The sequence below is a fragment of the Ovis aries genome, chromosome 3 (genome assembly GCF_016772045.2).
Source record: "Ovis aries strain OAR_USU_Benz2616 breed Rambouillet chromosome 3, ARS-UI_Ramb_v3.0, whole genome shotgun sequence".
NCBI classification, from domain to species: Eukaryota; Metazoa; Chordata; class Mammalia; order Artiodactyla; family Bovidae; genus Ovis; species Ovis aries.
Genome location: NC_056056.1, coordinates 11303075 through 11315785, shown reverse-complemented (window position 1 = coordinate 11315785; position 12711 = coordinate 11303075). Strand labels below are relative to the sequence as shown.

At 39.5% G+C, this 12711-nt stretch overlaps 1 protein-coding gene across 10 annotated transcripts in view; it reads right to left on the bottom strand.

The window, feature by feature from the left end:
* Nucleotides 1-12711, bottom strand: part of NR6A1 (nuclear receptor subfamily 6 group A member 1) — a 218063-nt gene that overhangs the window by 19635 nt on the left and 185717 nt on the right. For 5 of the 10 annotated variants that reach the window (XM_042245711.1, XM_060413797.1, XM_060413792.1 and 2 more), the window contains 3 exons: nt 8145-8200; nt 1613-1767; nt 51-278 (listed from right to left, as the gene is read on the bottom strand). In XM_042245711.1, coding sequence (XP_042101645.1) covers nt 51-278; nt 1613-1767; nt 8145-8200 — 439 coding nt within the window. The remainder of the gene's footprint in view (nt 1-50; nt 279-1612; nt 1768-8144; nt 8201-12711) is intronic. The other 5 variants (XM_042245712.1, XM_060413798.1, XM_060413793.1 and 2 more) reach the window with 1 other exon arrangement.

The window sequence follows — 12711 nt, the reverse complement described above, 5'->3', positions numbered from 1 at the left end:
GAAGGGCCCACATTGAAGCTGCAGGGCTACATACAGCAAGGCTCACTCACCCGTCCTCAATCAACATGGGTGTGCCCAGTGGCTCCAGGTCCTCGGCTGACACCAGCTGATGAATCAGACTGTATGACTGGGGATCCAGGCTTCGAGCTTGTGGGGGCAGAAGTGGCGAGTGGGCAGAATAGCTAAAAAGGTGCGGTATATATTGATAGTGTGGAGGCACAGACATCCCCATGTACTGATCCCTGAACGCCACGAATCCATTTAGTTCCATAGACCTGCTGGAGAGAAAAGTCTCATGTCAAGCAGAACCATCACAGGTCCACTGCCTCCTCAGAGGAAGTGAGCCAGGAGGTGGCTCAGGTGTTCTCTGGCTATGCTCTTTGTCTTCAGTAAGCCAGGACCATAGTCAATGGTAACACGTATGTCTCCCCTACTTGATGGGGACTCTGTGTGAGTGTGTATAGGCGTGGCTCACCTTTGGACACTTAGGACCTGGCAGAGTTGTACTGAATATATATTGATTACATGATCTCTTTGCCACATTTGGGGAGTTTCACAGAATATTCATAGACTGTGATGACAAAGTTGAGTGTTTATATTTTATACTGCTAGGACAACTAAGTCAGAGACAGGCTAAGTGTCTCACCAGACCACAAAACAAATCAGCACCAAGCAAAGAACCTGGCATGTGGCAACAACTCCCTGGACATTCAAAGGAAGGAACAAACTAGGGAACAAATGAGTGAATAAAAACGATAATGAAATATCAAGAGAAAGGCACACTCTTATCTTCCCCCCTTTTTGGAGAAATCTAACCATTCAGTCAACTAATATTATCTAGATGAATCTCCTGTAACAGGCTGGCAAACTATGGCCCACGGCCTGTTTTGGTAAATGAAGCTTTATTAGAATACAGCCATGCTCATTCATTTACCTGTCTCTGGCTGCTTTTGCATGACAATGGCAGAACTGAGTAGCTAAGACCTAGAATGTATGGCCAGCAAAGCCTAAAATATTTATTATTTGGCCTTTATAAAAAATGTCCTATTGCAGAGATTTCTGGAGAAAAGAATCTTCCTTGGTGATGGTTGGTTATATTTCACACCTAACAGCTAACTTAAGATACCATTCTAGAACCAAGAGTCTTCAAAAACGGTTATTTCATGATACCAGCAAATCTGACTAACTTGAAAAGTTTTCACTGTTTCTTAAAATTTATAATGTGGAAATCTTCATTCTTGCTGAGGCAGAGAAATGATAGCTTAGTCCGATACTGTCAATTACCACCTCCGCAAGTGAAAAAAATAACCAAGAGAAAAGAGCTACAATTAAAATGTCATTCTGTTAGGTGAAGAAAGTATGGACACAAAGAGTGGCTATAGCACTTTAGCAGTCTGCAAAAGAATGTCAACATTTTCAGGTCTTTAGCTAAAATGTGGCTGCAAAATGCTGCTTTGCATTATCCTGACTCCTACCCCAAAAGACTGAGGAAGCAAGAGTACAGTGGCCGAGAAAGATGGGTAGGAATACTAGCCCAGCCCAGAGGCTGCTTGCTTATGAGTCCACTCTTTGAGTGACCCCCAGAGGCTGCTGGGTTTGCCTTGAAGCTCACCTGGAGGAGAGTGTAGAGCCGGGTGAGGGCTGCTTGCTCTCCGAAGCCCTGTTCCCAGGGGAACTGTGGTCGCTGTCACCATGGTTGCTCCAATGATTGGCCTCTTCCTCAAATTCTTGCCCAGACATAATCCTTTCGATCTCTTCCTCTGATATCTTTGATAAGGTATTGATATATGTTAGACTGAATGCTCAGGATGCCCTCTGTTCCTTTTTTAGGACTGGGAACTTATTTAAACTTCATGGGGATTCCTAGAACTCTCTAGAGAGAAAACCAAATTTCCTCCCCTCCACCCCCATACTTCAGGTCTTTCTCTCATAATCTTAGGACAGCTTGGCTGCTTGCCTTCCAGCACTATGGCTCACCATAGCCTTCCTTTTGCCCATTTCCCCTCCTCTCAAGCCACAAAGCCTCTAGGCTCCTCATCATTCCTCTTTGTCCTCCTTCTAGTCTTTCCTACTGTTGAAACACCACTCTTCAATAGCAAACTCCTACTTGCCCTTTAAGATCCAATTCAAATGTCACCTTTGTTTTGAATCCTTCTATTACTAAGCACAGACAGACTTTTACGTCTTTCTTCTATCCACTCATATAATTCCGTGTATTTGAGACATAGAATAGCATAACAGTTAAGAGTTTGAATTTTACAGTCAAATCACCTTTGTTCTAATCCAGGTTCTGCCACTTTCTAGTTGTACCATCTAAGAGCAAGTCATATAATTATGTAAACCTAAGTTCCTTCATCTATATAGTGGAGAGAATAATAGTAAGTATCATATAGGATTGTTGTGAGGATTAAATTAGTTAATATATTAACACATGTTTAGAAAAGAGCCTAGCAGATAGTAACTATTATAGAAGGTTGACAATGATATCTTCATTACCACTGGATAACGTATCACAAAAATATTCCCAATAAGACCTTAGGCTATGACAGAATCTAGAAGAAAGCAGTACTCAAATAAACGCATGATGGATAAATGAATAAATGTCCACTTATTAAGTACTGACTATATACCTTTACACAAGTTTTCTTAGTAAGAAAGGCATTTCTAAGCCTATTGAATAAAAGAAATTATAGCTCCAACAAGCAAACTGACCTGCCCATGTCTGAGCAGGAGTTTGAGGAAGAGGCCGGAGCAGCCATGTATGCAGTCCACTGCTCTAACTACAATGCCATACAGGGAATGGACAAACACTTCTTCCATAAAGTGTTTAACCCAGGGTTGAGGCCAAGGTGGCTAAAGTCAGCACACAAAATCAGAGTGAGTGTTGAGTAGGAAGAATCAGATGAATTTTTGCTTTTTGTTCCTAAGAAAAGCCTGGGAGGACATTTTCTCCCCAAGTCTATCTGACTCAAAATTGCATACTTCTTTGTTGCAGCAGCCTATGAGGGAACCTAGGGCTGCTCCAGCCATAAACACAGGAGACATTTAGAATTGGAAGTCAGCCAGCACAGAGGACTTGGAGGAAAAATGAGAAATGTTTACCTGGTGCTCAAGCTGAGTGATTGGTTTTAAGTAGCTTGGACTGTATATTGAATTAGAGGGTTTGTCTTTTTTTATTCAGTCACATGTAGCCAGGAAAAAAAAACCCCAAAACCAAACCAACCCAAATCTTTTTTCTTAGAAGTCTGTAGAACACAGAACATTGTTTACATTTTATGAGACACGTGAAGACAAATGGTGCCATCAAATTACAAAATATCTACTGAGGCCCTGAATGTGTAGCCTCAGTGATGGTGGTGAAAGCAAGACCAGAACATGGAGGGCATGAGAGTACTTGAGTTTGGTGAGAAGGGCCAGTTATGGTAAAATCACGCTGATCCTGGCTGGACTCAGCTGGACTGTAGCAGTCCCTCCCTGTGGGTCCCCTGGGACACTAAACAACCACTAATGCATTGAACAGGCGATGGGGCGTGTGGGAGTGCCTGAATCTGGGTTTAAATCTCATCCACATGTCCTATCTGGGTACTTACTGTTGAGCAAATCATTCAAGTTCTCTGAACCTTAGCTCCCTCATCAGTAAAACAGAGGTAATAACACTCCCTCTTAGCTCCTGGTTCCCTCACTAGACGCTGGAGCAAACCTCACTATCTTACAGGTTTATGTCAGATAGACTTGGAAGGTTAATCTAAGATAAAGTTATTAAGTGCATGAGCACAACAGGTCCTCAATAAGTGGAAATTCTATTCCTTCTAAGTACAATTAAGGACTTGGAGATAATAGCTCTCTCTTCCTAACAGACCACCTAGAAACAGAAAAAGACTAAAAGGAAAATTATATGCCCAGTATCAAAACCACAAATGCAATGACAGATGAAACAGATTTTTCTGCGCATCAGCTTCCTCAACTCTGGAGAGAACAGAGAGTCTGTAGATGTAAATGACTGAAGATCCCTTGGCATGACAAAGGAACATTAGGTAATACTGAGGAAGGTTTTTCATTGAGGAAATGCTTAAGAATTCTTCCCAATGGATAAACTTTCTATTGTTATCTAAATATAAAAAGAACGAATACAAATAAAGACTATATGTGAAAAGCCCATAGCTAGTATCATACCCAATGGTAAAAAATGGAAAGCTTTTCCTCTAAGATCAGGATCAAGGCAAGGATGCCCACTCTTACCACATTTATTCTAGATATTACTGGAAGTCCTTGCAGAGCACTAGGCAAATTAAAAAAAAAGAAAGAAAAGCCATTCAAGTTAGAAAGGAAGAAGTAAAACTATTTCTGTTCACAGAGGACATAGTCTTTCTATGTCTTAAAGATGTCACCAAAAAGCTATTAGAACTAATCAAAGAATTCAGCAAGGCTGTAGGATACAAAGCCAACATGGAAAATTAGTTGCATTTTTATATACTAACAATGAATTACCTGAAGAGAAAATTAAGAAAGCAATCTCATTTACAATAGCATTAAAAAAGAATAAAATACTTATGAATAAACTTAACTAAGGAGGTGAAAGAAATTAAAGACACAAATAAATGGAAAGACATCCTGTGTTTACAGATTAAAAGACTTAACATTGTTAAAAACTACATACTTTCCAAAGTGTCCTATAAATTCAATGCAATCCCTATCAAAATTTCAGTGGTATTTTTTCTGCAGAAAAAAAAAAAATCCTAAAGTTCATATGAACCCCACACAGCCAAAGAACCCCACACAGCCAAAACAATCCTGAGAAAGAACAACAAAGCTAGAGGCCTTGCATTTTCTGATTTCAAAACATATTACAGAGCTAAAGTAATCAAACAGTAAAGTGTTGGCACAGGACAGACATACAGATCCCCCAAATAAGCCCAGACATACAGTCAAAATATCTTTGACCAAGTTGCCAAGACTACACAATGGGAAAAGGAGAGTCTCTTCAACAAGTGATGCTGGGAAAACCAGCTATCTATATGCAAAAGAATGGAATTAGAGTTTTACCCACACTATGTGCAAAAAGCAACTCAATGGATTAAAGACAAACATAAAATTTTAAAAATTCCTAAAAGCAAACATAGAGAAAAAGTTTCTGGACACTAATTTTTTTTTAATTGAAGTATAGTTGATTTACAACGCTGTGTTAGTTTCAGGTTTACAGCACAGCGATTCAGTATTTTTGCAGAGTCTATTCCATTATAGGTACAAGATAATGGGTATAATTCCCTGTGCTACAAAGTATTATCCTGTTGCTTATCTATTTTATATATAGTAGCTCATATGTATTAATCCAATAACCCGAATTTATCAATGAATTTGTGACTATGACACCAAAGCAAAAACAGACAAATGGAATTACATTAAACTAAAGACTTCTCCAAAACAAAGTCAACAAAGTGAACAGGCACCCTCCAGAAAATTTTTACAAACCATATATCTGATAAAGGTTAATATTCAAAATATATAAGGAGTTCCTACAACCCAATAGTCAATTAAACTAATCGGCCTGATTAAAAAATAGCAAAATACTTAATAGACATTTCCCCAAAGAAAACAAATGAATTCCCAAAAGGCATATAAAAAGATGCTCTATGTCACCAATCATCAGGGAAATGCAAATCAAAGCTGTAATGAGAGATCACCTCATACCTATTTGGATGGCCAGAATCAAACAAACAACTACACAAACAAACAAAAACTCCCAAGAAAACAAGAAGTGCTGGAGAGGATGGGGAAAATTAGAACCCTATGCACTTGGGTGGGAATATAAAATGGTGTGGTGACTACGTAAAAACAGTATGGAGGTTTCTCAAAAACTTAAAAACAGAATTACCATGTGACCCAGTAATCCCACTCAGGTATTTATCCAAAAGAGTTGAAACTAGGATCTTGAAGAGATATTTGCACTCCCATGTTCACTGTAGCCGAGGCCACTGTCACTACAGCCAAGAGGTAGAAACACTCTAACTGTCCATCAGTGGATGAATAAACAAAATGTGCTATGTATTACTTACAATAACCAGGCCGTGGAAGCAACCTAAATGTCCATCAACAGAGGAATGGATAAAGGTGTGGTACACATATACATATACACGGTGGAATATTATTCAGCCATAAAAAAGAATGAAATAATGCCATCTGCAGCAACATGGATGGGACCCAGAGACTGTCATACCGAGTGAAAGTAAGCCAAGGAAAGACAAATATCATATGATATAGCTTTTATACGGAATCTAAAAAAAAAGTACAAATGAACTTATGTAGAAAACAAACTTATGGTTACCAGGGGGATAATGGGTGGGGGAAAAATTGGGAGACTGGGACTGAGAATCTCCTACACTAGTACTTATCTATAAAATAGATAACTAAAAAGGGACCTATTTTACAGTACAGGGAACTCTACTCAACACTCAGTAATAGCCTATAATGGGAACAGAATCTAAAAAAAGAGTGGATTAATTCACTTTGTTGTACAACAGAAACACAACATTGAAGATCAACTATACTCCAATAAAAATTAAAAGCAAAAACCACAGAGCAAAAACAAAAAACCCAAAATGTGCTATATACAAAAATGGAGTATTACTCAGCTTTAAAAAGGAAGGAATCCTGTCACGTGCTACAACATGGATGAATCTTAAGGACATTACGCTAAGTGAAATAAGCAATCACAGAAGGACAAGTGCTGCATGATTCCAGGTGTATGATGTATCAAAAGTTGTCAAACTCTTAGAAGGGGAAAGTAGAATGATGGTTGTCAGGGATTGGGGGGAGGGAGAAATATGGAGTTACTATTAAAGTTTCAGTCACAAGCTTTAAAAAAAGTTCTAGAGATTTGCTATACAAAACGTGCATATAGTTGACACTACTGTATTGTACACTTAATTTGTTAGGGAGGTGTATTTCATGTTATATGTTTTTATCACACAAAATAGAGCAGATATGAATGCAGACTGAAATATATTAATTTGTAAGACATATACATGATCTGAATAAATGAATAGAAGTTTTGATTAAACAGAGACTCCAACTGAGTGCATATGTATACCAGGCTCACATGACAGAAAACCCTCCCATACATCATCAGTGTATGTCTTAAGACAATTCTGAATTCCTGTCTTTCTCTCATTCCCCCACATTCAATTGGATAACTCCTACCAATTTTACCTATTAAATATTTCTTGCATCTATTCCCTTTCCTCAATCTGCACTATTACTGCCCTACTTGAAACCACAGTCTGTATCTCTTGCCTGGACTTCTGTAACATTCTCCCCCTGCCCCCTGCTTTTTTCTTGGGGGGGATTACATGGTATGTGGGATCTTATCTCCCCAACTAGGGATAGAACCCACATCCCCTGCAATGGAAGCATGGAGCCTTAACCACTGGATCATGAGGGAAGTCCTATAAAACCCTTTTAACTGCTTTTTCTTTGCCACGAGTTTCACCTACCTTTAACCCAGCTCTTCACAAACATGTCTTTCCCACTAGACTGAGTTTACAGTACAGGGAGTCTGGTAAACAGTAAGTATTACTGAGTAAATGTTTGTGGGACTGAATGTGTATTACCTTCCTCACTTTACAAATAAGGCAATGAACTTTAGGTGGAAATACCTTTAACAACATTGAATAGCTAAATAGTCTTGCTGATTTCTGCCAGACTAACTACAACCCACAACCTTAAGTGACTGACATAAAAATCCTCTGGGAAATTCCCTGGAAGTCTAGTGGTTAGAACTCCATGCTGTCACTGTTGAGGGCCTGAGTTTAATCCCTGGTCAGGGAAGTAAGATCCCACAAGCCATGTGGGCAAAAAGTTAACAAATAAATTATCCTCTGGATGCTTTAGAACCAGAATTGGGTTCACCTTCTGTAAAAATCCTTTAAGCAAGTTGAGGGATCACAAGAACTTTAATCATTATCTTTCATATATTTAAGATTTGCAAAACACATTCATACCCAGGTTCTAAAAGCAGTTTAACAGGAATGAAAGTAAAGTTGGCTCCCCACCAGAAGCAGATAGGAGGATCAAGGTAAGCAGCTTCAGGAGCATCTGGAGGCTTCAGCTTCCAGGGTGCACCACACAGAGTAAGACCCAGAACTCACCTGGACTGGCCCAATGCTCTTATTCCGGCCTCCAGGCATGCCATCTTCTCTGATCGCTGGAAGTAAATATAAAATAGTAAGAAGCATGCCCACAAAAGACTAGGCACAAAAAGAAAACTTATTTGGCCAAAAGCACAAGGTAGTAATTGGTGAAGCTAAGATTAAAACACAGGTCTTTCTGGACCCAAAGCACATATTCTTTCCATCATAGGCAGCAGATACTTTTGGGCTTCCAAGGCACTGGATACACACACTGTATACATTCAATATGCTCAACAAACACGATGGCATTATTAGTAGTCCTACAGCTACAAATATCCCACCAGGATGATGAATTTGAAAGCCTTGATAAATTCAAGAAGGTTCAGTTCAGTTCAGTTGCTCAGTCGTGTCCGACTCTTTGCGACCCCATGAATCGCAGCACGCCAGGGCTCCCTGTCCGTCATCAACTCCTACAGTTTACCCAAACTCATGTCCATCGAGTCAGTGACGCCATCCAGCCACCTCATCCTTTGTCGTCCCCTTCTCCTCCTGCCCTCAATCCCTCTTAGCATCAGTCTTTTCCAATGAGTCAACTCTTTGCATGAGGTGGCTAAAGTATTGGAGTTTCAGCTTTAGCATCAGTCCTTCCAATGAACACCTAGGACTGATCTCCTTTAGGATGGACTGGTTGGACCTCCTTGCAGTCCAAGGGACTCTCAAGAGTCTTCTCCAACACCACACTTCAAAAGCATCCATTCTTCGGTGCTCACCTTTCTTCACAGTCCAACTCTCACATCCATACATGACCACTGGAAAAACCACAGCCTTGACTAGATGGACCTTTGTTGGCAAAGTAATGTCTCTGCTTTTGAATATGCTATCTAGGTTGGTCATAACTTTCCTTCCAAGGAGTAAGCGTCTTTTAATTTCATGGCTGCAATCACCATCTGCAGTGATTTTGGAGCCCAAAAAATAAAGTATGACACTGTTTCTACTGTTTCCCCATCTACTTCTGGAGACAAAAAGAATATTTCCATTTTTAAATACAATATTTTTACTTTCAGGTTAGGTTATCCAATCTATAAAATCCTTAGGGCATGGTTGGTTGACTGTAAAGGTAAAGGCTCCAAGCCTAACAGTTACCTGGGATAACTGAAAGGCTGACAGGAAGTTCATTTTCCTTAAAGCAGACATCATTCTTGGTCTTAGAAGAACACACATTTCAACTTAGACAAACTTGAGTCTAAATCCCTGTTTTTGCCAGGTCTGAGTAACTACAAACAAGTTTCTTCATCTCTCTGAATTTCAGTTTTACAGAAAAACAAAGAGGAATATTAGAACCTGTCTTATGGGGAATTGTGAGGGTTAGCTAATTTAGCTAAAGTTCCAAGAATAGGACTTGGCATTTCCTGGTGGCTCAGAAGGCAAAGAATCTGCCTGCAATGCAGGAGACCTGGGTTTGATCCCTGGTTGGGAAGATCCCCTGGAGAAGGAAATGGCAACCCCACTCCAGTATTCTTGCCTGGGAAATCCCATGGACAGAGGAGCTTGGTGGGCTGCAGTCCATGGGGTTGCAAAGAGTTAGATACGATTGAGTGACTACTTTCCACTTATGAAGTAGGAGGTAACAGTCTATTTTAAAAGGCTACTGTGAATTGGGGGCAAGAAACATATACAGCTAGATATATATTATCTAGAGACATGATGGTTGTTCTCTTTTAACCTAATTTCAAGTTCTAAACATCTTAAAATTCCTTTGCTGCTGTTTCAGGGCCAGTGACAGTCTTTAGACACTTCTATTTCCAAAATTGGTATCTCACACATACCTTTGCTTCAGCTCACAGGTACAGAACAAAAATCTATCACTGGCAGGTATAACACTGAATATTTCTCACTTGATGTTTCACTTCTCAATGTCTTGGAGATGAGGAAGGAATTCAACATGCTTTCTTTCTTGTTTAAAGTGCCATAAATTTAAAAGATTTACATCTTATCAATTTCTTGCTCTGTTATTTAAAAACTTGTGTTGTCCCTCAATCCCACCTGGAGTAAGAAACTCATATACATGTTAGGTGTTGTCATGCGTAAAGTTAACCCATGAGTAAAGTATTATTAGTATTATCACTCCCACTGAACAAATAACTCTAATGCTCAGAAAAATATTCTCCTTTGGGTGATAGAAACTAAATATTAGAATAAAGATCTGGAGCCCAGGCTATGGGTTAAGACCAACTTTCTTTCCACCACTATAATTTCCCAAAATGTGTGTGCATCCCACTGGAGAAACATAATTTTAGGTTGTGCATAGATAATGTCTTAATTATACACTTATCCTAATGTGCATTAAAAAAAATACTGATTTTCCATTCACTGAAGTGCTAAAAACTACTTGAAAATTCACTTTGATTTTTTTAAAAAGATAATTTAAAGAACATAAAATAAACAATAGTACTGGTTTAATCAGAGATGGTAACATTTGCTAAAATGGCATGAAACTGCCTAAAGTGTGGGCAACAACATTATGTGTCATAGTGCCTCTGTTAAAACAAAAATTTGGCTCATACTTTAAAACCTATATCATACTCAGATCTATTGATCCTCACAACAACCTTAAAAAGTATATATTAGAAGTGTGTTTTTTACGTCTGTATCTCCTTTGCTACAGATGTAAAGAACAGACTTTTGGACTCAGTGGGAGAAGGTGAGGGTGGGATGATTTAAGAGAATAGCATTGAAACATGTACAATACCGTATGTAAAATAGATGGACAGTGTAAGTTCGATGCATGAAGCAGGGCACCCAAAGCTGGTGCTCTGGGATAACCCAGAAGGATGGGGTGGGGAGGGAGGTGGGGAGGGAGGTAGGAGGCGTCAGGATGGGAGGGACACACGTGTATACCTGTGGCCAATTCATGTTGCTATATGGCAAAAACCATCTCAATATTGTAAAGCAATTATCCTCCAATTAAAATAAATAAATTAAAAAATAAACAGCAGTGCATGCACGCACACACACACAAAGTATACGTTAATATCCTATGCAGTTTAAACAAAAAGGGACTGGTTCACGGTTACTCAGTTAAGAACTGATAGAGCAGGGATTTCCATTTAGGTCTTCTTATTCTAAAGCTGTACTTGTTCCTTGATGCTACACTGAGTTAAGAGCAAGTTTTTCAGCAGGGCTGAGTCCTTCTGGCAGTGAACTTACTTAAAACCACAAAACAAAGGGCTTTTGGGTAGGATCACAGAAAGAGTTCTGCTGCACCTCTCATCTAAACCTAAGAGAATGGCATCAGCTATGGTTCTTCTATCTGCTCAAAAGAAGCACAAATATTTTTCCTGCTCTAGAATGCATTCCTCACCTGGTTAGGCGTTGGCAGCCAACCAAACCCAGAAACCAGAAAGACAGACACGAAGCTAACTACATCAAATCCCTGCTCAAAATCCACTGGGTTTATTGTGGTCTACGGGTTAATTAAATTCAAGTTCCCGTGCTTGGCATTCAAGATTCTCTGGGATCTGGTTCTTATGGGACTCTCCATTCTCATCTTATGCCATAAATGTTACATTGTACCTATAGAGAACTGTTAGTTCCTGAATATGCCATGCTGTTTTACAACACAGTTTTGCCTCTGAACATATTGTTGCCTCTATTCAGCAAGAAACTTTATAGTGGAAAATCTGATGACATCACCTTACCCAAGTGAGACCACCTGAACTAAGTGGTCCAAGGTAACATGACCAATAATAGGACAAACTTATACCATGTACTCTTTTTAATTTTTAAATTTATATTATTTAATTTTGGCTGTGCTGGGTCATGCTGCATAGGCTTTTTCTGAGCACAGGCTCAATAGCTGTGGCACAGGAGCTTCGTTGCTCTGTGGCATGTGGGATCCTCCTGGATCAGGGATCAAACTTCTGTTTCCTGTATTGGCAGGTGGATTCTTTACCAATGAGCCACCAGGGAAGCCCATCATGCACTCCTGACAGGATGTACTACAAGGACACAACACTGCATTTGTGGCATTCTCACCAAAACTGCATCAAGAGCAACCTAACTGTGAGAAAACTGACAAACCCAAACTAAGGGACAGTCTAGAGAATAAATGATTTTAGATGAGAAAAGAATAAGGAACCACTTCAGACTAAAGGTGATTAAAGAGACCTATAAACTAAATACAGTGTGTGATTTTGCACTGGCTCCTGGATTAGAAAATAGAAATTGCTACAAGGGACATTGGGATAACTAGTGAAACTTAGATAGGTCGGGCAATTAAACAATAGTATTGTTGTTGTTGTGCAGTTGCCAAGTCATTCCCGACTCTCTGCGACACCATGAACTGCAGCATGCCAGGCTTCCCTGTCCTTCACTATCTCCCTGAGTTTGCTCAAACTTACATCCATTGAGTTAGTGACACCATCCAACTATATGTCTCTCGCTTCTCCTCTTGCTCTCAATCTTTTCCAACATTGGGGTCTTTTCCAATGAGTTGGCTCTTCACAGCAGGTGCCCAAAGTATTGGAGCTTCGATTTTAGCACCAGTTCTTTCAGTGAAAATTTAGGGTTGATTTCCTTTAGGAAG